General features: G+C 48.2%; 1 protein-coding gene across 3 annotated transcripts; it reads left to right on the top strand.

Annotated features, from left to right (window-relative positions):
- Positions 1-10,926: 10,926 nt before the first annotated feature.
- PDYN (prodynorphin) lies at positions 10,927-24,981 on the top strand. 3 transcript variants are annotated; one of them, XM_019733709.2, is made up of 4 exons: positions 10,927-11,082; positions 12,299-12,370; positions 21,240-21,383; positions 22,758-24,981. In XM_019733709.2, exons 3-4 carry the CDS (start codon positions 21,255-21,257, stop codon positions 23,397-23,399), a joined length of 771 nt encoding a protein of 256 aa, XP_019589268.2. In that variant the 5' UTR covers positions 10,927-11,082; positions 12,299-12,370; positions 21,240-21,254; the 3' UTR covers positions 23,400-24,981. The 3 variants fall into 3 exon arrangements, with proteins under 3 accessions (XP_019589268.2, XP_019589269.2, XP_074173802.1); XM_019733710.2 differs by having other exon boundaries at positions 10,947-11,082; positions 12,263-12,370; XM_074317701.1 differs by lacking the exon at positions 10,927-11,082 and adding an exon at positions 11,234-11,305.
- The last annotated feature ends 30 nt before the right edge of the window (positions 24,982-25,011 follow it).

The raw sequence follows: 25,011 nt of genomic DNA, 5'->3' as shown, positions 1-25,011 counted from the left end.
CCGTACCCATCAGAAGACTCACAAGTCCCTGAACAAAATCCTGCCAAGCAAGGAGTAGAGTCTCTCCCTCACTGGTCCTAGGTTGCAACGGATTTATACACCCTGCCTTGCTGCTGAAAGATCCTTAGCATTTCGCAGATATTGGCAGAGAAACATTTATTCATTTGACAAATGAAAAACTGAAGCTTGGAAAAGTTAAGTGACTTGCCCAGGGTCAAAAGTGTTTAAGGAGATGAAATAGGACTTAGTCCCAAATTTGTCTGACTCTAAAGCCATTTGCAATCCTACTTTTTTATTGGATCTCAAGCCTGGAGTTCATGTTTGGCTTTGTTTGTTTGTTTTTCAATGACCAATCCCCTGGATATGCAGAGCCAGCTTTCATAATGGTAGCACCTGACATCTCTGCCCCTTTCATCCTTGATCTATCTTTATCTTCTCAACAATGTTGGAAGGTAGCAGTGATGAGAATCATAATAGCTGGCATTCATTGAGCTCTGAGTGTATAGCAGGCACTGTGCTAAGCACTGTACATACATTAATTTAATACTTGCAACAAACTCTGAAGTAACTACCACTGTTATTCCCATTTCACAGATAAGAAGATTGAAGCCCAGAGAGATTATGTAACTTGCCAAAGATCACACAGCTAGTCAGGGACAGAGCCAACAGTCTGGCTCTAGAGCTCTTGCTCTTACTCACTGTACTCTGTTGAGAAGACAGCTGTTACTCAGAGAGGTGAGCCACTGGCCCAGTTGTCCATAGTCCTACTTGATCCCAGGATCAAATCCCAGGATACTTTCCCTGCTCTACACTGTCTTTCTCAGTGATAAAGCAGAAGAAAGCAGAAAAGCTGTTCTGTGACATCTCCATACAGGCACAGAGTGATTTACTGCTGCCAAGGTACCCCATGGGCGTTTTATTTAAATGATGATCTGTACTCTGCAGTTGTCTGATATTTCCTCCCACTTACTTTTATCAACTGTGGAAACCATGTCACTCCATGCACCCTCCCTAGCATGTAAATGCTTCACCAAAGAAGCTGAACCTTTCTGTAGGGACTTGGGCTGTTCAGAAAGCTCCCTCCTTAAGTGCCATTTTTCCAGGGACTTGAAAGGATGACTCAGAGAGGGAGATGCTATCATGTAAAGTTAGTTATTTTATTAGAGATGGGACCCAGGCTGGAGACTCAGAATTAGACTGATAAAGGCCCTTCAATGAGGGCTCTAAGGAGCCTTGAGTTGTCACTGACAAGTTATTCAAACAGAAGTCAGGAACAAAGCTCTTTAGCTTCCATTGCCTGTAACTATTACTATTCCTGAATGTGTCACAGGACTGGGAGGGTGTGAGGTGTGCATGTTGGAGGGTGTGCTTACATGTGGGCTGCTATGTTTTCTGTGTGTGTGTATGTGGTTGTGTGTCTGTGAAATATGTGTGTGAGTCTGGGAGTGCTGGTGAGGATTGTGTATTTGATCATATTTGTGTTTGTCTGTTCATATCCATGTGTATGTATGTGTATTAATATGTGTATATACTGTGAACATATGTGTGTGGACCTGAGTACATGTGATCTCTTGGTGTATATTTCTGAGGACCTCTATGAGGGGAGGACTTCTACGTGTTTATCAGAAACCCACAAGTGTAGGCAGGCCCGGGCGATGGAAGCAGTTAGAGGGTGGGTCTTTTGATGTTGCTGTGATATAGGAGAAGAAAAAGATATACAGGTTAAACCACTATAAAACCTTGAAAACTTTTTCATCTGAAACTGGGGAAGATTAGCTACTATTAACAACAATAGCAGCTTATAAATGAACAATAGTATCATAGAGCTAGTTGTAATAGCCCCATCTACAGAATACCTACTGTATGCCCCTTTATATACATTAGATGCATTCTCACCACAACTCTGTGTGACCATTATGTCCATTTCACAGAGGAGCCAACTGGTGCTCAGAAAAGTTAAGTAACTTTCCTAAAGTCACACAGCTAGGAGGAGTGGAGCCAGGAAGAGAACTCAGGTCTGTCTGACTCCAGAGGCTGAACTTTTCCCATCACTCTATCCTTCACCTGCACCAGCCTCCACCCCCCAGCCCCAGCCAAGTCCCATCCCTGGTGGGGTAAGCTCCAGAAGAGGGGCTCAGGGTGGCAGGCTGAACAGAGTGATACAATGGGAACAACTAACTTTTAGGCCCAGCTGGTCATGCAGTGGTTGTGTGGCCTGGAGACAGTAGCACCTCCTCTTTCGACCTGTTTCTTCATCACTCAAATGTCAGTTTGGATTCACTGGTCTGGTAGGTTCTTCCCACTCTGACTGTGTGGGCCACTGGGCAGAGGGCTTTGTAGGGTTCCCCACACCACCTGGAGAGTGTTGACCTAGTAAAATGGCTCTGGGTGGGGACAGAAGAGGAAACTCAAGACACATGTCCACCCAGCCAAGGGCACTCTTTTCTTTCCTTCCCATATGCAGCGGATATGTCAGTGGATCTGTCAGCTGGCCTTCAGCACCTATTCCCACCTCCTTCCCCCTCTTCTCTCTTGTGTGCCTTCCTGGACTGCAGAGATGAAAACTGTTTTTCCCAGACTCCCTTGCAGCTAGGGTTCTAGATGCCAATTAACTAGGCTTGTGTGAGGTGGAGACAATAGAAATGAAATGGATGGAGGCCGTCTTTCTGTTGCTTTGGCCATTTCATCTAGCAAGAGCAGTCATGGAGGAATGGGGCATCTCTGCAGTAGCATCTCAAAGACCAGTCACAACTCCCATGAGTGTTGAGAGGCTGTTGTGACAGCAGCATGGTGGCTCTGCAGTCCCAGCTTCCAGGTCCCTGGATCATGATACGGTGGTAAATTCTTGAACTAACCACTGGCAGGGTTGGCCTCCTGTGTGCCCACCTTCTGACTGTGTGACTGATGGCCATGCAGTGTTCTAATGTCTTTCCTAGAGGCCCCGTCTACTCTTCCAGCAGCCCTCTCCTCCAACACCTTTAAACATGTCCTAATTTCTCCATTAAATCTCTTTTTGATTTTAAAATCATGGTATGGTTTCATCCTTCTGCACAGAACGCTGACTGATTACCATGGCACACTCCTATTCAGCCTTCAAAACACAGCCTCTGTCTCCAGCTCCAGGATGACTTTCCTTATCAGCCAGACTAACTTGGGAACCTCTTCTATGTGATTCCATGGCCGCCTTTATCTCAGACTTTCCCACGTGGTACTGAAATTAACTGTTTACTTTCTATCATCCCCACCAGACTGTGAGCCCAGAGGGCAGGGACTTACTGGGTCTTCTCGGCTGAGTGTTTAACAGAGAACCTGAGCTATGGCGGGTCATCTGGGATTATTCTGTGGAGTGAATGCAGAAGAGGTAGCACCTTGTCAGTTCAACAGGATTTAGGAAAAACTAAGATTCATAGACTGAGAAAAAAGCAATTTAATCTCTCCCTTTGGCAAAAAGAAATGTCGTTCTTATAAGAGTTATTATTAGGAGCAACGTACCTCAGGGAGCTCATGGGATAACGAGGGGCAGCTCTCAGATCAAAGGTCTCGTTCCAGATCAAAGATTTGTGACATCTCTGTGGATCTGTCCTCCTGCTGATGCCCTGAAGCTGCTCCTGAGGCGTTTCAGTGCGATGAATGAAAACAGCCCTGGTGTTTGAGGCGGACCGACCGGCTTTATGTCCTGGCTCTACCGCTTACTGGCTGTGTGACCTCAGGCAAATGACTGCATTGCTCTGAGCTCAGTTTCCTCATCTACAAAGTGGAGTTAATGATATCTCTGTCATAGGGTTGTTGTGAGGGGTAAATGAAGTGGTTTAGGAGAAGAACCTAGACCTAGCAGGGAACTAATACATGGTGGATGAGACGAGATTTCAGTGATTTGAGATTTGGGGTTTTTCCCTTTTTCATTTGAGCAAAAACATTTCTTACCACTGACCTCTTGTTGGACTGGTGGCAGAGGTCAAGAGTGGGCCCCCGATATGTGGTCATGACCGTGAAGCCTGTACTTCAGGACCCAGAACACAGCGGGTGCTGAGTGAACAGGTGTCCCTTCTTGCCAAGTGCTACTTTTGGATCTTGTTCAGCACTTATTCCCAGGTGGCTGAGAATGATGCAGGAGCATCACGGGCAGATGCGACATAGTGGAAAGGGGCTCAGACTTTGGCGTAAGACAAATCTTGATCAAGTCCTGCCTCCACCACTTACCCACTATGCTACTTGGGAAGTCATTTCATATCTCTGGGCCTCAGTTTCTTCATCTGCAAATTGGCACTTACAGTGCTTACCCTACAGGGCTCCCAAGAACTTACTACACATCATATATCCCTGTTCTTGTCATTGTTCCTGGCACAGGATAGCGCTCAGTGGAGAACAGAATTTACGCATTTGCTACTCTTGGGTATCAGCCTGCCTCTGAGATAGTGGTTTGCAGTATGGGCTTTGTGGGCAGGTCAGTTTGGGCTCTGTTCCATTTACAAGCTGTGTGACCTTACCCAAGTCACTGCCTCCCTGAGTTCAGTTTCTTCCTCTGAAAGCAACCCAACTCCGAGGTTTGCTATGAGGATTAAATGAGGTACTACATGGAGACAACTCAGCTGTGACGGGCCTCAAGGCGATGGGTAATGACTTAGCTGGAGCAATAAAGTTCTGCTGCCAGCTGAGGCAAAACAGGAGAGGGGATGTTGCATCCACTGGAAATGGGACGTTCTCTCCCATTCCAGTTCATCAGCTCAGCTGTTGGCATCTGTCTGTACCTCTTGGCTGGGAGAAGAACACAGCTGCTTTCTCCCCTTGCATTCTCATTGCTACCAGAGAGCTCTCCTCAACTCAGAAAATGGATACCTTTCCCCAAGGTCTTTCCTGCCCTCTTCCATTTTAACCATTTTTAAGCGTGCAATTCAATGGCACTAAGTACATTCGTAATGTTGTACAACCAGCACTGCTATCTATTTCCAGAACATTTTCATCATCCCAAATAGAAACTCTGTGCTGTTTGAGCAATAACTCTCCCTTTCCCCTCCCCCACAGTCTCTGGTCGTCTGTATTCTATTTCCTGTCTCTATGAATTTGCCTCTTCTACATACCTTGCAGGAATGGAATCATACAGTATTTGTCCTTTTGTGTCTGGCTCATTTTATTTAGCACAATGTTTCAAGGTTTACCCATTTGTAGCACGTGTCAGAACTTCATTTCTTTTTAGGGCTGAATAATATTTCATTGTGTATAGGTTTTACATTTTGTTCATCCACTTAACTGTTGATGGACACTGGTTTGTTTTTACCTCTTGTGAATAACACTGCTATGAACACAGGTGTACAAGTATTTGTTTGAGTCTCTATTTTCAATTCTATCGGGTATATACCTAAGAGTGGAAATACTGGGTCATATGGTAATTCTATGTTTAACATTTTGAGGAACTACCAAAATTTTTTCCACAGAGAGTGCACCATTTTACATTCCTATTACAATGCACAAAGGTATATATTTCTCAAAGACATTGGCTCGTTGAGGTGTGTTAGGAGACCCCTCTTTGTTTGCTTGGCAAACTCCTATACATCCTTCAAAACCCACGTCAGATGTTCCCTATTCAGAGAGCCCTTCCTGAACATTCCTTACATTCCCAGACAGAGTTCATCACTGCCGCATCTGTATCTTGCATTGCTTTGCTTGTTCCATCCATTTTAATGTCCCTCACTGGACTGTGAACTTATTGAGGGTAGGAATCATGTTGGATTTGAATCTCCATGAGCTGCACCAGAGCATTAGGAAATGCTCCTGAGCCAAATGGAAATTACTGAGTAACCTCCTTCTTCCAATCTCTGGGCTCTTTATCTACATGGAGAACCATGTTCAACCCTACTCACCTCCCAAATACTCTTTAGACAAAATGCTGAGCCTCAACCTGGCATGGGGGGCCTGCACCGTCTTCAGCCTCTTCTCTCCCCATTCCTGCCTTTCACTCTATGCTCCAGCCGTGCTAAGCTACTGGTAGTTCTTTTAGTCACTAAATGAACACATGTTTCCTGAGTACATACTACGTGCCAGGCACTGTTTTAGGTGGAAGGGATACAGCAGTGAGTAAGACAATGTGCCTTCCTTTATATTTCACACTCCACCAGGGGAAACCGGCAATAATCAGGCCCACGAATGTATCACATCGGCCAGGGATATGTTCTGTGAAGATAAATAGAGTTGGGTGAGGCGTCGGGATTGGTGGGGTAGAGGGTGGGCAGAACGTGAGGACAAGAGTGGCCCAGAATGAAAGCACAGGAGGGCAAAGGCGCTGAAGCAGTCACGTGATTGGTGTGTTGGTGGAGCAGCAGGGAGCCAGAGCAGCTACAGAAAGATGAGCAAACAGAAAGCAGCAAACAGGAGGTTGGGAGAGAGCAGGTCCTTCAGGGAAGAAGTGTGGATCTTATTCTAAGTGGGATGAAAACCTCTGGAGTGTTTTAAACAGGAGTGTAGCACAATCTGAGTCATGTTTTTCAAAGAACCTCTCTGGCTACTAAGGAGCCAGTCGTAGTTAGGGGATAAGGGTGGGAACAGAAACCAGTGGGACTTGGGCGGTCCGTCGTCTAAGAGAGAAGTGACAGCCGAGAGTGACTGTGCCAGACACAGTGAAGATGGCTGACGAACTGCATGGGGGTGAGAGGAAAAGTGGACCGAGGATGACCCCTCCAGCCATCCTCCGCAACCCTCCTTGCCTCTAGGCCTTTGCTGAAGCTCTTCCCTCTGCCTGGAATTCCTGTCCTTCCCTTTGCCTGGAGAAGTCCTGCTTGTGCACCAGTACCACTTAGCTCTCACTTTCTCCTGGAAACCTCCCTGGATCCCGCCCCCCCAAACCAGGCTGGGTCGGGAGCCCCTCTTCTGTGTTCCTGCACAATTCTAGGTCTCTTCCTAGACCAGCACTTGTCATACCACTGGGCATTGTCTGTTCGTATATCTGTCCCCCGACCCGGACCATGAGCACAAGGTGGGCAAAATGGTGTGTGACATGTTTCATGCCCAGCGCCAAGCACGGACTGGCATATTATGACCTTTCAATATGAAAGTATGATGGCGAGATGGGGGGGGGGGAGAGCGAGAGAGATAGAGAGAAAGACAGAGAGAGAGAGAGAGAGAGAGAGAGAGAGAGAGAGAGAGAGAGAGAGAGATTGAGCATTGTTACCCCTTAAGCACAGCTTCTGACTCCCCCTTTCTGTTCCTGTGTCAGCCCCACAGGGACATGGCTCTGGCCATGAGGACCTAGTGTGGGTCCTCTGAGACTCATGCTGTGTGCATGGCAGCACAGAGAGTGATCCAGGAGACTGGAAGCTGATGGGAGAGTGGGGACTAAATTCTACGGAAATCCTCCTGAGTGATCCACGTGACCTGCTCCTACCTTCCCAGGGCAACAGGTGAATAGAGAAAATACACAGTGCTTTGAGCATGAAACAGGGTGGGGAGAAGGTGGGAAGCAGTCCAACTCGCAGTTGAGGTACAAGCCTGGAGTCCAACAGCTTGGTTTCAGCCTGCGCGCTGCCGTTTTCTAGCTGTCTGACTTCGTGCCAGTGACTTCAATTCTCCCAGCCTGTTCTTTATCTGTAAAGTAGGGGTAAGAATCACACTTAATTACAGGGTTGTTAGGAAAACCAGGTGTGTACATGGTGTACAACAGGGCCTGCCATGTAGGAAGCCCTTAAGAAATACTAGCTTTGTTTTATTTTATTTTTACTTTTCTGTCTTCTGCCAAGTTCTCCCTTATTCCCACCTAACAGAATGGTTTGAGGGCTGGTTGTTTCAAATGCTGCCTGCTTTTCAGTCTTTGCTTTTTTGTCCGCTTCCAGAGCTGCACTGGAGACTTGTCATGCACTGAGGACATGCAGGGAAAGGAGCCTGCTAGGGTTTCGGAATCGGTCCTGACACCTGCATGAAGCTAGTTTGGTCCTCCTATCTTCAGAGGACGCAGGAGCTCAGGTGACATATCTGTGAGTTGCCAGGCAGTGAGTAAGTGGGAGCATTGGGATTGAGCCCAAGTGAGCCTGTGCCGACTCCATGGTTCCTGTCCCACATGCCACTGCCCACGGCTGTGATGTGACCCCGGGCATCACTGAGCCCGGCAGGGGGTGATCTTTATGGCAGGCTTTTCTAGGACTCAGGGAGAAAGCTATTCCTGGCCACGTCCTGCATGTGTGTAAAGGACATTGTAGAAGGAAAGGAAAAGCAAGTGAATGAACCATTTGTTGTGAGGCTGACAATAGACTCTGGGGGTGAAAGATGTTAAACGTTATTGGCTTAAAGCAGGATTGCCCGCAGCATTGCTACTCCGGTTGTCTTTCCTTCTTTGTATGATGAACAATAGATAAGAGTGGCCCCTACTTCTCTATTCCAGTGCCTGCTGACTTCCAGGAATGGAAACCATTGTATCCCATCTCTTAGAGCTTGTGTCTATTCCAAGCTTATTACTAAGAGCTTATAGAGGCAGAGCTGAGGAAGAGGAGGAGGAGATGAGAAATAAGGAGGATAGAGAGCAACTGGGGCGAGGATTTGGCCTTAGAGTGGAGAAGAAGCTCACCCCAGGCCTCCCACATTCCCAGGATGGCAATAAACAGACGCCACCCAGGTCGTCTGAGTCGCGAGAACAGAAGCCAGCCTGAGGTGGTACCGTGTGTGCTACACCTCGGCCATAGCCACCAGACACTGGGGCTGAGGGCTTCCACACAGGGCATCTGGAAGTTGTTTGCATCTGCCTGTCAGTCCCAGTGTGCTGCCTGGGGAAAGGGAATAGGAGAAGCTGGCAGGCAAGGCTCAGATCCTGAAGAGTCCTCCCTGCGATGGAGGAGGGAGACTTCACCTCAAGGCTGGAAGGGGGTGTGCAGGAGCTGAGCTTTGGGGCTTTTGGGACTGGGTTCATCTCCTCCTCCCTCCCTGTGCGGCTGGGACCTCCCTGAACCTGATCTGCCTCAGCACGTTTGCTTGTCGTGGGCATCCAGCGAAACATGCAGAAGTGTCTGAAACAGAGTAGGTGCTCAGCAAATGGCCCCCTCCATCTTCCTCCTTGGAACGAACCCGGTGCAGGGAGAGAACGAGGCCCCCGAGAACCGTGGTGCGTCACAGAGGGAATGATGTGATTAGCCACAAGATGGATGGTGACAGAGCACTCATTAGGAACCTCTATGTTAAATGCTGTTGCTCACATCCTCTTATTTCACCCTCACAAGAGCCCGATGAGCTGGATACCATCATCCCCATTTCACACATAAGCAAACTGAGGCTGCAGTTGGAAACTTGTCTAAGATCTCACCACTGTGAGTAGCAGAGCGGGGAATCAAACCCACATATTAAATATTATTAGAGCAGCCCTCTCCTGCATTGTACAGGTGGAGAGACTGAGACTCAGAGAAGGAAGCTCTTGGCCCCCACCCCTAACAGTGGGCAGATTCAGGGGTGAGGGAGTGGGCGGGGATTTTGGGTCAGATTAACCTGGGTTTGGAGTCTAGCTTGATGACTTATTTGCTGCGTGTCTTTGGGCAAGTTTATCAGCTCTCAAGCCTTTCTTTCCTCATCTGCAAGGTGGGGACAGTATTCACTACCTCGCCAGGTGTTAAAGATAAAATCCAACGACTTTGGTTAACTGCTTGATGCAGCACAGACGCCCATGAAATGGGCAGCCCCTGCCAGACTTCTGAAACAGTCATGCCTCCCCCATAAACTGCTTGTGTTCTGTTGACTGAGGAGAGACTCACATGTTCTCTTTCAAACTCAGAGACCCCCTACATTTTGGAAAGTAGCCATAAGGAGTGCTGCCTTCAATCTGCTTCTGGCAGGGGCCGAGGGTACACATGAGATGGGCACGCCCCCCCCACCTGCGTGTGTGCCAAGGCACATCGCAGCCCATCTTTTGTGGGGGGGATTTCATGATACTCACTTTGTGTTGCCACCAGAGAAAAGTCAACTGCAGCTCCTGGCTGCTGGGGAAGGGCTGTGTTCCTGCCAGGACTGGCTGTGCCTGGCACCAGCTTAGGCATGTACCAGAGTCGACTGTTGGTTGCAGGCTAATGTATGCACAAAAGCGTCCCAACACACACATGCACCGCTACACATGGAGTTGCCACAGCACACGACACCGGCAGCGTGATGCACGCCCCTGCTGGCTTCCTCTGCTGCTTCCCTTTCTCAGCTCTTCTCATTTTCTGGGACTCTGTCAGCCTCTGTCTCAGCATCTGTTTGTCTCTCTGTGTGGATTCTGAGTCTGACTGTCTTCTTTCTTGGTTTCCTTATCGCTCTTCCTTGGACTCTGTCTCTCTGTTTCTACCTGTCTTTTTGGGTACCCTCATCTCTGACTCCCTGGACACTCTCTTTGTGTCTCTGTTTTTCTGTATCACTCTCTATCTCTCTGACACTGTCTCTGTCTCTATTTCTGATTCTCTCTGAATCTTTCCGTTTTGCTCTCTGATTTTCTGCCTCTCTCTCTGTCTGTCTCCATCTGTCTCTATATCTGTCTGACACACTCTCCTTCTCTCTGTGTCCGTCCCCATCTGTCTCTATCTCCCTGTCTGTCTGTTTGTCCCTCTCTGACTACTCTCTGTGTCTCTCTGTCTTTCTGTAACTCTTTCTGTCTCTGTCCTTCCCTACCTCTCTCTCTCTTTTTTTCTGTGGCACTCTCCTGGAAATGCATCAAAGACTCAAGTGGCCGGATTTCAAGTGACAAACAGCACTACACCCAGAATCCACCCCACCCCCCCTCCCAGCGTGGCTGCTTCCTCCTCCACATCCCCTGTCACGAAGCCTATTGTGTCGGGCCCAGGGAGTTCGAGTTGAAGGGCCCTGGGGTCTGCGCCTCTGACTGCTCAGAGCTACTTCCCCATTGGCTCCCAGCAGCTTGTGCTCAGCAAAGGCTGAGCAACAGGGGGAGGCTCTCGTCCATAAAAGGGGGGGCGAGGCACCAGAACTGCCATTCTAAGGGGCTTTGGTGGCGCTCACAGCCACCTCTTTGGCACCTCCTTCCAGACCGGAGTCAGAGTGGCCCTTGGGTCTTGGGCCAGCCGCTTGCTACCAACCCTCTGATCTACTCAGGCAGAAGCTGACCAGGGACAAAGAAGAATACAGGTAAATCCAGAGGGGCGCTGGGATGGGATCTCTCTCGGTTTTATTTGTTTTTCTTGGTCCTCTGGACGTGGAGGTGGTGGGAGCTCAGGCTAGGGCATTTCAGGTTTGGGTCTGATTACAGCAGACGTAGTTATAGTTAAGAGGCTAGTTTACAAAAGACAGAGCAGTGGAAGACGGACTGCGCTTCGGAATTTCCCTCTCTGTACAGCCCTGGCTTAAACAGGTGGGTTGCTCTCTCCCAGGAGGACCACTCCTCGGTTTTAGCCTCATGGTCTTCTTGGTCCTGCGACACCCTGGGTGGAAGAAGTGAGAGTTTGAGCTAATCAGGGTGATTTTAAAGGTCAGTGATTCTCACTGGACTTAGAGAACAACGGCTTGGGGACGTTAATGAGATTCAGGGCTCTGGCATTTACCGTGAATCATGTACATCAATGTACAACCAAGTTGAGCCTTTTCATTTTTTATGGATCGTGGTTAATTGCTGACAGAGTGCTGGTTTGAGTGGCTTCTTTTGATGTCATTCTACATAGAAATGAAGTTTGGGGCTGTTTTATTGGGAAGGGATGGGGAACGAGAGTGACAACATGCCAGGAGACCCAGGCTTAGCAGGGCTTTTCTTATCAATTTTACTTTGAAAGGACTTGTTGCTCTCATGTAAATTACAGCCAGAGGAGTCTAACAGGTAGGCAAGAAGCTCTCATGGGAACGCCATTTGCTGCCTGGTAAAGATATTCACATTCAAAGAAAGTATTATAGAATCTCAAAGTTTGACTCTAGCAAAAAGAGCCGGTGAGTTTCAGGGGAAAAAAGCCTGCCGACGACTCTGAGGTCGAATAGTAAATTCTGCCATCTCCTACTTTTTCCTGGGTATCCTTTATGTAGAATCTTTACAAACATTCACTAATTAAGCTTCCAAGCTTCTCAGGGGGAACAAGATCTTCAGGTTATTGGATCTGATTTTAAGTCCCTTGTCATAGATCGAAGGCTTCATTATCTTTCTTCCAAGGGTTGGTGAAATAGACAAGGCTTGTCTTTCTAATTTGACAGGCATTCCAGCCAAGATCCCCTGCAAAACGTTTCAGAATGTCAATCCTTTTCTCTTCATATTCTCCCCCGGGTCTCCCCTCCCACCGCTGCACCTTCTATCTCGTTTCTCCTCACCTTCTCCCCCACCCCCCAGCCCCACCTCTTCTTGCCTTTTGTTCTATTTTTGCAGGTCATTTACCTCCAGGCTTTGAGATCTGCGTGGGGAGCTGTTGGTGGGGAGCTGTTGCTGCAGCCCAAGCAGGTGAGTTACACTGCCTGGAGGAGGTTTGCGTTTGCTGAAGGGATCTCAAGCTCACTGTTTTGCACCAGATGGGCTAGAGGTGTGATGGGTGGCCTGCGAATCCTGCGATCCGCTGGCAGCTGGGAGTGGGATGTCGCAGTGGTTCCTGAGGAACCCAGAGCATCTTAGCAGAGCAGGCAAAGGGACCAACTCTGGGGCTGTTTGAGAAACTTGCAATCCCCTTAAAACACATGGAAAGGGATTAGGTTCTTGATGTAATTCCTGGGAGCCAGGGATGTTTCATCTATCATGTAAATGTGTGTCTCACAACACTCCAGACAGTGCTGGGTTCTAGTCCCATCACTCATTTGCTGTGTGATTTTGGGATAGTAGCTGTCCCTGTCTGAGCATTAATTTCCTCACCTGTATAATATGAATAATAATATTCACCTCCTGTTATTCTGAGGTTATTCTGAGACTCTTTTGGGATACTGTAATATACGTGGCATTTAGTAGGTACTCAATAAATACTAGTATGACTACTAAAGTTTTTAACTGTTCTGAGTGGCAGGCGGACCCCTTCCCTTCCTCCCAATCTATTGTAATATCCCTGATCATCTCATTCCATTATGCTGTGTGCAATATCCAGGAAATAGGATCTAACGTCCACTCTTTCTGTTTGTGGGGCAGACACCACTCTCCCCTCCCCACCCCATTCTCTCCACATAACAGAAGACTTTATATCTTCATTTGATCGATCCTCCCTGATTCCCCCTGACTGCCCACCTGCAAGGGTCATTCTCTCACAATTGTTGTATTTATTAGATGTCTTCCATCAATCTGAGCAGGATCAATAGCTGGTGGTTTGATTTCAAAGCGTGTCTGAGAAAGTGCCGTCCGCTAGCTGATTTCTCTCACTGTTTTCACGCGTCTCAGACCATACTCGCAAATGTTGGTTAATCTCACTGGTCTGAAAAAAGGCTAAAATGATATCACTGAGACAGAGCTGGCCATTGTGGCAGGCACTAAACCTTGCTGGAGACACCCAGGTTCACCCAGGATCAGGCCCTGGAGATGGAGAGGTGTGCCTAGGTCCTTTGAAGTTGGACCTCATGAATCCCTCCCAGGCTGGGTTCAAATCAGTGCTTCTGGCAGGAGGGTGAATGGCCCAGGTCCAGGAGGAACATCCCCTAGCTCAGCCACCCTGACACTGTCCAGCCACCCTAGTGGCCAGAGCAGTCAGCTACAAGCTGTAGGCCTATTCACCAGATGGCAATTTGTCCACTGTCGTTTGGATCCTTGACCTATTGTTGGGCAGTTCAGTTAAACGTGATAAGGGTTTACTGAGCAGTTGTTATGTGGTTGGGTGTCTGGCCCACTGGTAGGAGGAGAGAATTGGTACTTGTGATGCACAGAGTAGGTCAAGCTCCTGAATCAAAGTCCACTTCCTCTCTTACCTTCTCACTGTCATTTTGTTCCCTTCCCTCTTTTTCCTCCTCTCCTCTCTCTCCTCTTCGGTTTCTTCATACCTTCTCCTTCTTCTCATTCCCAGTCACCCTCTCTCCATCTCTATTTCTCATCTTTATTTTATTTTCCCACGTGGTCTATCATCTCTCTCATGCTCTGAGTTTCTAGGTATCATCTCTCTCTGAGATGGCAAGTCACATCTCTGCCTCCCCATTTAGTCCCCTGCCCATCCCCCCTTTCTCTTTCTCTTCACTGCCATCTCTCTCTGGGCCACCTTCCTTTGCTTTTCTCCCCATCCCATAATTGCATCAAGTAACAAAGGGTGGGCGTTCCATGTGAATCCTGCTCTTGAAATACATTCTTTTAGAAATGCCGTTGACGATGCCACCGTGACCATCAACTGCAAAACCATCGTTCACTCTGGTCTCAGCACAACAAATGGCCCCAGAGAGGTGGCTGACCCTGGCATGGGCCCTCGTCCTATGTTCTGGGATTTGATTCTTGCTGGACTAAATGGGGGCTTCACTTTCCTTTCAGACCTGGGCCCTCCATCCCCCTAAATTGGTAATCCATTCTCTGGTAAGGATGCTGAAGGCCTAAAAGATCACTCTTGCTCTAGTTTTTGGGATCTCCCTTTGTCAGCCCACTAGAGACCCACAAAGAACTTTATATATTTTTGGGTGAGGTAAAACTCTTGAAACAGTTTCCTTTTCAGGAATTTGAGAGTCTCGTGGGGGGATCTGATGGACATTTAGCGGGTACCCAGACCTCAGGGATGGTTTGTGGAGGGGAGTCACAGGCTGACTGTGACGTCCACTTCTGTGTCCTGGCCTCTTCACCTCGACCCAATCATTTTGCTTTTCTGAGTCTGTTTCCTCATCTAGACAATGGGGCTAAGAGTGCCCAGGCTACTGGATTCTCCTGAGGTGAAAATGCAATAATTGAGATAAAATGCATAGCAATGAGCTTGGTCCTGGAGCTGTGCCTTAAACAGTGGATGCTCTGGACTCAGAGAATATCAAATCTGCCACGTCTGTGCTTGGGAACTTGGGGGTGCTTTGTCACTTGGTTCTCACCCCTCCTACCTGGAAGGGGTTTGCTTTCCATCTCTCACTTGTAATTACAGCACCTGTCCTGTAAGCTTCATGGGAGACCCTGGGACCTGGCACAGAGCAGCAGTGCAGTGCTTGTTGGTTGTTGTGATGTGTGTTGTTGGCGGGTCATTGAAAGGACACCATCTCCTCAGTTCAATTCATACCTGGGTGTGGGAGGCCCCCAGCTCTGTCTCCATTTCCCTCCTGACTCATGATGTGACCTTAAACAAGTGACTTCATTTCTCCCTTTTCCCATTTCCTCTCTTATCAAATAGGGATAATCATATGCAATAAAGTGCTTGGAGAGATAATTGCGATGTTAAATCAAGCCATTATTATTCCATGCTGGCTTTTTAAATAAAAACGCTTGCTGCTCCTCCGAGTCCGCAGACTACAATGTAGAAATAGCATCAAGAGGAGATAATAGGGCAAGTGGTCTCTTCCCTTTCAAGGAGCTCTGGGCCCTGGGTGAAAAAAGGGCCTACTATGTGGTGGCCCTATATTGGATGCTGTCTTAGTCTGTTGTTATGGAGACCTGGCAGGAAGGTGACACCATCCCATTCACAGATGAGAAGACCGAGGCTTAGAGAGGAGAGTGATTGATTCCCCTCTGATTTTCCAAGATCAGCTTCAAGACTATTAGAATAATTAGAGTTATAAAACGATTATAAAAGTAACGAAGACAGGGTTCAGCAAACTTGTTCCTTAAAATGCCAGGTAGTAAGCATGTTTGGCATTCTGGCCCTGACACTCCCTGTTTCAACACTCTGCTCTGCTTTCGTAGCGTGAAGGCAGCCGCAGACAGTACGTGAACAAATGGGATGGGTGTTGTGTGAGTCAGGGCTCTCCAGAGAAACGGGAACAATAGAATATGTACATGTAGAGAAAGAGATTAATTATAAGGAATGGGATCTCGTGATTATGGAGGCTGGTGAGTCCAAAATTTCCTTTCCTCTGAGGGGAGACTCACCCACCCTCCTCCACCAGCCCATGCTTCCCTCACGGGGCTGTCACAAAGCACCATAAGGCAGTGGCTGAGGAAATGCTTCAGAAACTTGCAAATGTGGAGGGTTTTTCTTAGGGGGAGCCATTGGGAGGCCCCCTGGCCTGCCAAGTCCATGAAAGAAGCCCCTCCACTGGGGTCTGTGTGCTGCTGCCGCCCTTCTAGCTCACTAAGGGGTTTGCTTTCCACCTCTCACATCGATGAATGGCCAAGTTCCTCTTCTCAGCTCATCCCAAATCAGAAATGACAAGAAGTCATGGCTACCTCTGATGTATGACTTCCAAGCAAATCCTCACAGCAAAAGAGAAAATGCTCCCCCTGGGTCCCATCTCAATAATCTGCTCAGTAATTTGTTTATTTTACAAAAGGAAGGAAGTAGGCTTTCTCAGGAAAATCTCAGAGCTGATGTGTCTCTATTAGAGTCACCTTTTAACCCAGAGACATCTGGTAGGAAGCCTAGCTCTCATTTAAAAGCCAAGTGAACTTCTCCCCCAGTCTCAGTCTTGTCCCCTTCACATTGGGTATAAAGACACTCCCTCTGGGTTGTTGTGAGGATTAGAATAATATGTGTGAAGTGATAGCACACAGCCTGGCACCTAGAAAGCTCTTGAGAAGTGGTGGCTGTTACTGGATTGATATGACCATGAATAAGGAACACTTGGCTCCACCTGGCACATAGTAGGCCCTCTGCATATGGCAGCTAATTCATTCAACAGTTTGTTTGTAGTTCCCCCTCTTGTTTTCCCATCTCCTGTAGCCCCAGTACTATTGGAATGGAGCCTTCATACTCTACTATTTAAAGCACCTACTATGTGCCAGGCATTCCATACATGATCGCTTATTTAATTACTACACCAACCTTCTGAAGCATTATTATTAGTCCCATTTTATAGCTGAGAAAACTGAGGCACAACAGAGTTAAGTAATTTTCCCAAACTGGTGATAAGTGGTGGGATTTGAATCCACATTACAAAACACTTGTTGACCTTGCTTCTGGGTCAGAAAGAAATTGGAGGTCTCACTTCTCCTTTCTCACCATCTGTACCTCCCACCCCATACCACTTCTCCAGGTTGTTAGAGTTATTGGGCAATCCAGGGGTTGCAAACCCAAATGTCTATCAGGTGCTCTGCAGGGGCAGACATGAGGGAAGCCACAGGGTGGGGACAATGATGACAAGGTCACATGTGTCCCCTCTGTGACTGATTAGAATGCAGGCCTCATGTCTCCAAGGCTCTTGATTTTTAAAGATATTTGGAAATTGAGACTTTTAAAATGTAAAACTTTCCCAATTTAAAAATGCTGGCAGCAAAAATTTAAAAATTTTTAAAAAAATTAAAAAAATTTTTTTTAAATCCCTGTACAAGTCAGAATACCCTCTGCCTATTTGCTGAGTTTGTCCTGCAAGCAGCCAGTTTGCACCTCTGGACACTTGCCATGTGCTAGGCTGGGAGGAGGAAGCCAGACGCCTCAGCCCCACCTGACCCTGCACAACCCCCAATGTCTCCATCTCTGTCCTTGAGAAAAAGGTAATTATGTGATAGAGCCAGCACAGGTGATTGTGGGAGCTCAGAGGAGGGGCCTAATCCAGACAGACTTCCTGGAAGAGGCAACTGAGACTGAGTTTTGAAGGACAAATAAGAGTCAGTCAGGTCAGAAGGAGATGGGAGTGGATGGGTGGGGTGAGAAACATGTTCCAGGCAGATGGAACCCCATGTGCAAAAGCTTGGCAGATGGGGCGCTTGGGGAATTCTTTGGAATTAGAGATGGTGTGGTCAGGCTCAGGTCAGATGGAGCTCATACCCAGTCTGGGTGCTGTGCATTTGTTGGCTTATGTTAGACAGGTGGTGCAATCTCTCTGTACCTCTGTTTCCTCATCTGTAGAATGGGGGAAATATTAGTCCCAGACTTATAAGGTTGTTATAAAGACCCCTTGCATTAAGATGCACATGGGACTCAGCACAAGGCCTGGCATACCATGAGCCCTGGTCAATTTCCTTCTCAGTAGGAAAGCCCTTGAGGCCCCAGCTATGGGGTGCACTTCCTCTCAAAAGCCATGGAGAGCTGGGATACAAAGCAGGGCGGCAGTCAGATTGCCGTTTCAGAATTGTCCTCTGACTGCTGTGTGGAGGGTATCTTAGAGGCAACATGAGGTTCAGGAGCCAGGAGGAGGCTGATACGGACCCCTGGAGGGAGAAGCAGGAGGCTGGGGAGGGGTGGATTGGAGGGACCTGGGCCATGCACCCTGGTGAAGAAGGTGGGCTCTGGAGGCAGACTGCCTGGGTACAAATCCCACCTTGGCCACTTACTAGCCTTAGAATCTTGGCAGGTGTCTTAATTCATTTTCCTCATCTATAAAATGGGCATGACAATAGTTCTCACCCCATGGAGTTGCTATGAGTATAAATGAGTTCATCCTGAGAGTTGCTGAGAATATTTGAAATGCTTAACAACCATTGGACCAGCTAGAATTGTTATTATTAAATATAAAGGTAATGGATGAAAGGAAAGGATGTTGGCACTATTTTTGCCCAGGACAAAGCGGTCTCAAAAAGGGCCTCCTACTGCAACAGCCACGCTGTGTGGGAAGCCTCTGGCCAGGAGTGAGAGATTGGTAGAGGTTTCCCTCCCCAGCTGGTTAATTCACTGCTAATCTTGCAACAGGCCAGCCCAGCCGTCGCTGGCTTCAGAGAAAACACGAACTGCCTGCTTTGTATCTGCATATAAGTGGTACAGCTCTCTCTCCTGGAACCCAAATCCGCTTGGCAGCTGGCAGAGCGTGAGAGAAACTCGAGGACAGGAGAGAGACGTGGGATGGACACAGGCCACTTACCTGAGTTTTCTTCTTTGAGCCTCCTGCTTAGGGGAGCAGACCTTGTCTCGCTTCCCACACAGCGTGGCTGTTGCAGTAGGAGGCCCTTTTTGAGACCGCTTTGTCCTGGGCAAAAATAGTGCCAACATCCTTTCCTTTCATCCATTACCTTTATATTTAATAATAATAATTCTAGCTGGTCCATTGGTTGAACTCAGACAGACCTGAGTTCTCATTTCTAATTGCTCTGCAACCTCAGGAGATTTACCAAACTTCTCAGAACACCAGTTTTCTCATTTATAAAGCGGGGATAACGATGCCCACCTCTCTGAGTTGGTGGGTGGATTGAGAACAATATACAAGTCAAAGACCTGTGCATCGAGCCCTCTGGGCTTCATGGGGGGGCGGGGTCTCAGCTGATAGTGAATCAGGTGTCCTAGAAATTGTAATCATTAAAGGCACATGTGTGAGGCGTCAGACAAAATGGCCTTGCACCCCAGCTTCACCACTCGCGGGAGGGATGGGCAATTCACAGAACCGGAAGTGCCCACTTCACTGGGGAGGAATAAATGAGATGATGGATTTAGGGCCTTAGCTCCAGGCCTGAAACACAGTAGGGGCTTCATACATGGTGGCTGCGATCACTGCCAGGTTCTGGTGGAAGAACCTACTGTGGGTTCTAAGGAGGGACACTGGCTCTGGGCTACAGCACGGGGCTCAGAGGCCACGTGGTGGAATCTTCTAAACCCCTTAAACACATGAGCAAACAGGGCAGTTGGCAGGAATGGGGCATATGGAGGAGGGAAGGAGGATAGCCATCCTTGATAGCAGCATTAGAAGAAGCAGGTTACAGGACCAGGCGGGGAGGAGTGAGGAACCCTGCTCCAGGCAGGTGTCTTGTGGGGTGCCCCATTTCCAGTTCGGAGAACTGCCTTGTGCCCTCATTTGAATGGCTCTGGCTTTTCATATTGGGTTTATAAGGAGTTAACTATGAAAGGGACAGTTTTTAACAGACTATTTGTAAAGCATTAATTCATCTGCCTAAGTATTTATTAAGGGCCTACTATGTATTAGTCAGGATTGTAGGTGCTAGGATACAGCAGGGACTGTGACCGTTAGCGTCGGTGCCCCTAAGGAGCTAACATTCGAGTGGGGGACATGATAGCAAACAACGACAGTAACAAACATCAAACAACAGGACAGTATGAGACAGTGATGCCAATGAAACAAGAGTGATGTGAGACCCAGGAAACCCCGTTAAATACAGGAGTCAGCCCACACCTCCTGGGTGATGTGACCTTGAATGCACTTGATTATAAGAAGGAGCGAGACATGGGAAAATCAGGTCAGGGTGCAGCAGACAGAGCAACAGAAAATGCGAAGGCCCTGAGGTAGGAGCCACATGGTATGTTTGAGGAACGCAGAGAGAACATTTCAGAGACGAAGACAAGACAAAGTCTAAAGTCTTCATGGGAATGAAGTCTAAAGCCACATACAACTGATTACCAAATAGTGGAATGTTTTGATTGGAGGAGGCACAAGGTGCTGGGAGAATTCAAAGGAGGAGATTCCCACCCAGTGTAGGATATCAGGGAAAGCTGCCTGGACAAAGTGATATCTAATCTAGGACGTAAATGACAGGTAATAGAGGAGGACAGGAAGGGTTTTCCAGGCAGAGGGAACAGCCTGTGCAACGGCCCAGAGGTGGGACAGGGCCTGATAGATTCATTAGGGGAATTGAAAATAGATGGATATGATTGGAACCCAGACCTGAAGTATTGGGGTGTAGGGATGGGATTGAAGGTGTCCTTAACATTTAGGAGAAGGGTCAGGTATGACCCATCCCAACATGTCTGATCACAGAATTGATATGCTGAGCAGGGCAGGAGGAATCAGAGAAGGAACTGGAGGCAGGGAAGCCAGCATGGAGATGGATGGAGGTGGAACTATGTCCAGGGTGAGTAGAACTGCTGGGGCGGAAAAGGCAAATTCCAGGGACATTACACCACAGAAAGGACTGGCCTGGGGATAGCTTAAGGAGCAAGGGACAAAGGGAGGTGGATGGAAGCCTCAGAGAACTCAGAAGAGTGGATGGCTGAGTACTTCTGGCTTGGCGGGTGATCAAAGTGGGCTTTGAAGGATGACTGACCCAGGTCAAGTCCTGGCCTGTCCACTGCCCAATGGTATGGACTGTCACTCCCCCTCGCTGAGTCTCAATTTCTCCATCTGTCCAGTGGCACAAGCTACCTTAAGAGCTGTTGCGCAGACTGAGTGTGAATGTGTAGGAAATTTCCTAGCACAGAGCAGGCACTCAGCGCATGTTAATTCCTTCATTGACCCTTGGCCTTGGGCACCCACTGTGCCTCTCTAGGCCTCTTTTCCCACCTGTAGAATGGGAACCAGGATGCTTGCCTTGTGGTGCTGCCAGCAGGCATTGGTGAGATGACTGAAGGCTCAGGATACACCCCAGAGCAGATCACAGATTTCATAATTTTCTCTTTCTCCCTCCCCTGCAGGAAGAGCCAAGAAGAATGGTGTGGCAGGGGCTGGTGCTGGCTGCTGGCCTCCTCATGCTCTCCTCTGCCACAGCGGACTGCCCATCGCACTGCTCCTTGTGTGCTGTGAAGACCCAGGATGGACCCAACCCCATCAACCCCTTGGTAGGTTTCAGGCAAGGCTTCTGGATGGCCAATCCTTGGGGGTTGTGTACAGAAGGGACCATCAGTGTGTGAAGCTCAGAGAGGGAAGATAGAGGCCTGGGTAGCAGTATGCCAGTCCTGTATACTCGTCCCACTTGTCCAGGGCATGTCCTGCCCTGTGGTCAGTTTTGGTATCCAGGGGCTGCTGTTTTCCAACTCTTAGCCCCTCTCCAGACCTCACCACCATGGGTTTGCTCAGGTTTGAGACAGAGACTCTGGTTTCCAGGGACCCTGATGCCTGGCAACAAGGAGAGTCATTCATGGGGTGTGCTGACTTCGAGAGTCAACAGGCCTAGAGTAACTTTTCAGGGCTTCTTAGCACCAGGATGATGGGCACCTCCAAATCTAGTCATTCTCATGGAAGGAGCTCATTCTACCACATCTAAATACCAGGATCTGGTTGATGGGATCCAAGCTTTGACACCACTCCTGGGTCTTAGCATCTCTTGCCTCAGCCTTATGGGCTTTGTTTTGAGTCAAGCTTCCCCACGTTCCTCACCTGTGAGAGCAGGTGGGCTGGAGTAGAGGCACTAAGGGTATGGTGGACAGAATGGAGACTTTGGAGCTGCCACTTTCTATTAATAGTTCCATGACTCTGGACCCCTCTCTCTGAGCCTTAGTTTCCTCATCTGCAAAATGGGGTGATTCCACGAGATGATGATGCAAAGTAGTAAATGTACAATTCTAGCCACTCTGCTGAGATGAGCCCAGCTTGCCGGGCGCTGTCCATCCATACGTGATCTCAGGACAGAACAGTGGTTAAGCGTGAGGACTCCTGGCATTAAACTGCCTCGGTCCAAATTCCAGAATTGTCCAGTATTCCTATCACTGCCATCATCATTATCATCATTGTGATGTTTGAATTCTCCCAACACCCCCAGATTTGAGGTCCCTTCATGTGTTCTTTCCACCGTTATGCATTGTTTTTGTCCTGCTCTATGAAGTGTTTGCAGCATCCTTCCAAGGGAAGGTTGGGAGAACCAACTACCTCCTCTGGAGTCAGAAGTAGAAATGATGGGTGAGCTCAGCAGAGCACTCTGGGAAGATCTCACTTCCAAATTTGGCATTGCCACCTGTAGCCATGTGCCTTTGGGAAAGCTGTTTCACTTTTCCATGTCTATTTCCTCATTTTTTTCATGTGCACGATATCACCTACCTTTATGTACCATTGGAAGCATGAAAGTGGGCAGCTGGGGGCAGGGGGCTTAGTGATCGCAGCTAATTTTGATTTTCTCAGACATTGGGCAGAGGACTCTCTGGGGCATGGGAGTACATGTGCTTTGACAGTTTGATGGGGCTGACATTGCTACTGTGGTCTTTTGGGGTCTTTTGCAGATTTGCTCCCTGGAATGCCAGGCTGCCCTGCTGCCTGCTGAGGAGTGGGAGAGGTGCCAGGGCCTTCTGTCTTTTTTCACCCCCTTCCCCCTTGCGCTCAATGGCAAGGAAGACTTGGAGAGCAAGAGAGCTCTGGAAGAACCCAGTAGTGAGCTGGCCACGCACACGGGGCCCTTCCTGAAAGAGCTGGAGAAAAACAGATTCCTCCTCAGCACTCCAACAGAGGGGAAATCTCCAAGCAGGAGCCTCGCAGAGAAGCTCAGAGGTCTTTCTGGCAGGTTGGGGGAGGGAGTGGAGTCAGAGCTGGTGGGGGACACCCAGCTGAATGATGGCGCCATAGAAGCTGGAACATTGGATTCTGCTGAGGGGAACCCGAAGGAGCAGGTCAAACGCTATGGGGGCTTCTTGCGCAAATACCCCAAGAGGAGCTCAGAGGTGGCTGGGGCTGGGGACGGGGATGGGGATAGGGTGGGCCACGAGGACCTGTACAAACGCTATGGAGGTTTCTTGAGGCGCATCCGTCCCAAACTCAAGTGGGACAACCAGAAGCGCTATGGCGGTTTTCTCCGGCGGCAGTTCAAGGTGGTAACTCGGTCTCAGGAAGACCCTCTTGCCTACTCTAGAGAGCTTTTTGATGCTTAAACACCCCCCTCCGCCTTATGGACGTGAGTCAGGAGCTTCTCCTGACCCCCTTCCAGACTGGAGTGCACTCATTCTTCCTCCCTACATTGCCTGTCCCCGTGCTCAGTTCAGCATTGCCTACAAAACCTCCAAACCCAGCCTGTCTCTCTTCTGCCTGGAGTGCAGTATCTGTCTGGGGTCAGTGCAGGGGAAAGATGGAGGTTCCTCTCTCCAATAGGCTTAGTGCTTAGCTCAGACCCAAATCTCTAAACTACCACCAGGAGCAGCTTTTGATACCAATCCCTCCACCCCATTCACATGACTCCCCAATTCCATTAATCTAGGCTGACTTGTTCTTCGTCCCTCTAGACCTATTGTCTCCAAGCTTTGCTGATCACATGCCCTTCTCAGAAGAAAAATGAGCATACCCACATGCAGATACATTCATTTAGATAGTATATGCATGTATCATAAAACATACAAAAGGTTGAAATGAAAAGATAAATAGACAAATAGAAATCCTTATATTTTATTCCTAAACCTCAAAGTATTTCCTGTGAACCCCACTTTGGAGACTATGCTTTAGGTAAAATGCTCAGACACTGCCTTTTATTGGAGCAGGAATGTTGACACTAGAAAGTTCAGTCTTCCAGTGGGTTACATGTTCAGTCAAGGTACTCTGAGTTCTCATTGTTTAGAAACACACATCTCACAGAACTGAGTTCCTGAACTCCGGTCCATCTCAGTACCCTGGACAGCGCCCAGCTCCTCACAGGAGAGGAGTCTGCGTTGACAACCCATTTCCCAAATGGTTAAAGAGAGCAGTTTTCCCTTTGAGTGCTAAAATGATCGAGGAGGGAGTGAGGCAAACCAATCTGTTCTGTGCAACAAATTCAAAATGTGGACCAGTTCCCTCAGCCCTCATTAAACTAATTAATGTGATCAGTATCACGCTCCTACCCCAGGATGAACTGAAGCTGAGTCAAGTTGCTGAGGTTAAGCACAGCCGTGTTCTTGAGCAGCTGAATCGGCTGCCAGGAGTCCGAGCCATCTGGCCAAGCATATGCAAGTGGGCATTGAGTAAGGGAATCCAGAGAAACCATGAGAAAAAGGCCCTCCTCAAACCCCCGTAGTGATTCTTTCCTTTTAATGTCTCACAATGAAACCACAAAGAGAGCTGCAATGATTAAGTGCTTGATGCCGAATGAGTTCCCTTGATTCAAATAACCCAGAATCAGAGGCGGAGATCTCCTGATGCCTTGGTTTCAATCACAGTTCCCTCTGTCTCTATCTCTCTGTCTCTCTTGCTTATTTGTCCTCAAGCTCTGTAGTAAGGTTTGTGGGTCCAGGAGGCTGAGCTGGACAGGAGAAGAAATGGACTTGAATTTGGTTATTTTGTATAAGATCTTACTGAGCACCTCTTCATGCGCAAACCCCAGCTGGCTCATGATGTTCTGAAATGTATCGATTGTTTTAGGGTTACTTTGTGTGCTTTTTAAAAATCCCATTTATGCAATTTACTTGGAATTTGCTTAATCCTTAATAGGCCTGTGTTATTTCCCACTCCTCCCGTACAATAAATAAATAAAATTGCTGATGACTTGGGGGCTGTGTATGTGTATGCCTCAGTCCC

Source organism: Rhinolophus sinicus, linkage group LG13 (genome assembly GCF_036562045.2).
Source record: "Rhinolophus sinicus isolate RSC01 linkage group LG13, ASM3656204v1, whole genome shotgun sequence".
In the NCBI taxonomy this organism is placed as follows: domain Eukaryota; kingdom Metazoa; phylum Chordata; class Mammalia; order Chiroptera; family Rhinolophidae; genus Rhinolophus; species Rhinolophus sinicus.
Note: the sequence above shows the minus strand (reverse complement) of the source record. Positions and strands in the feature narration are given on the sequence as shown.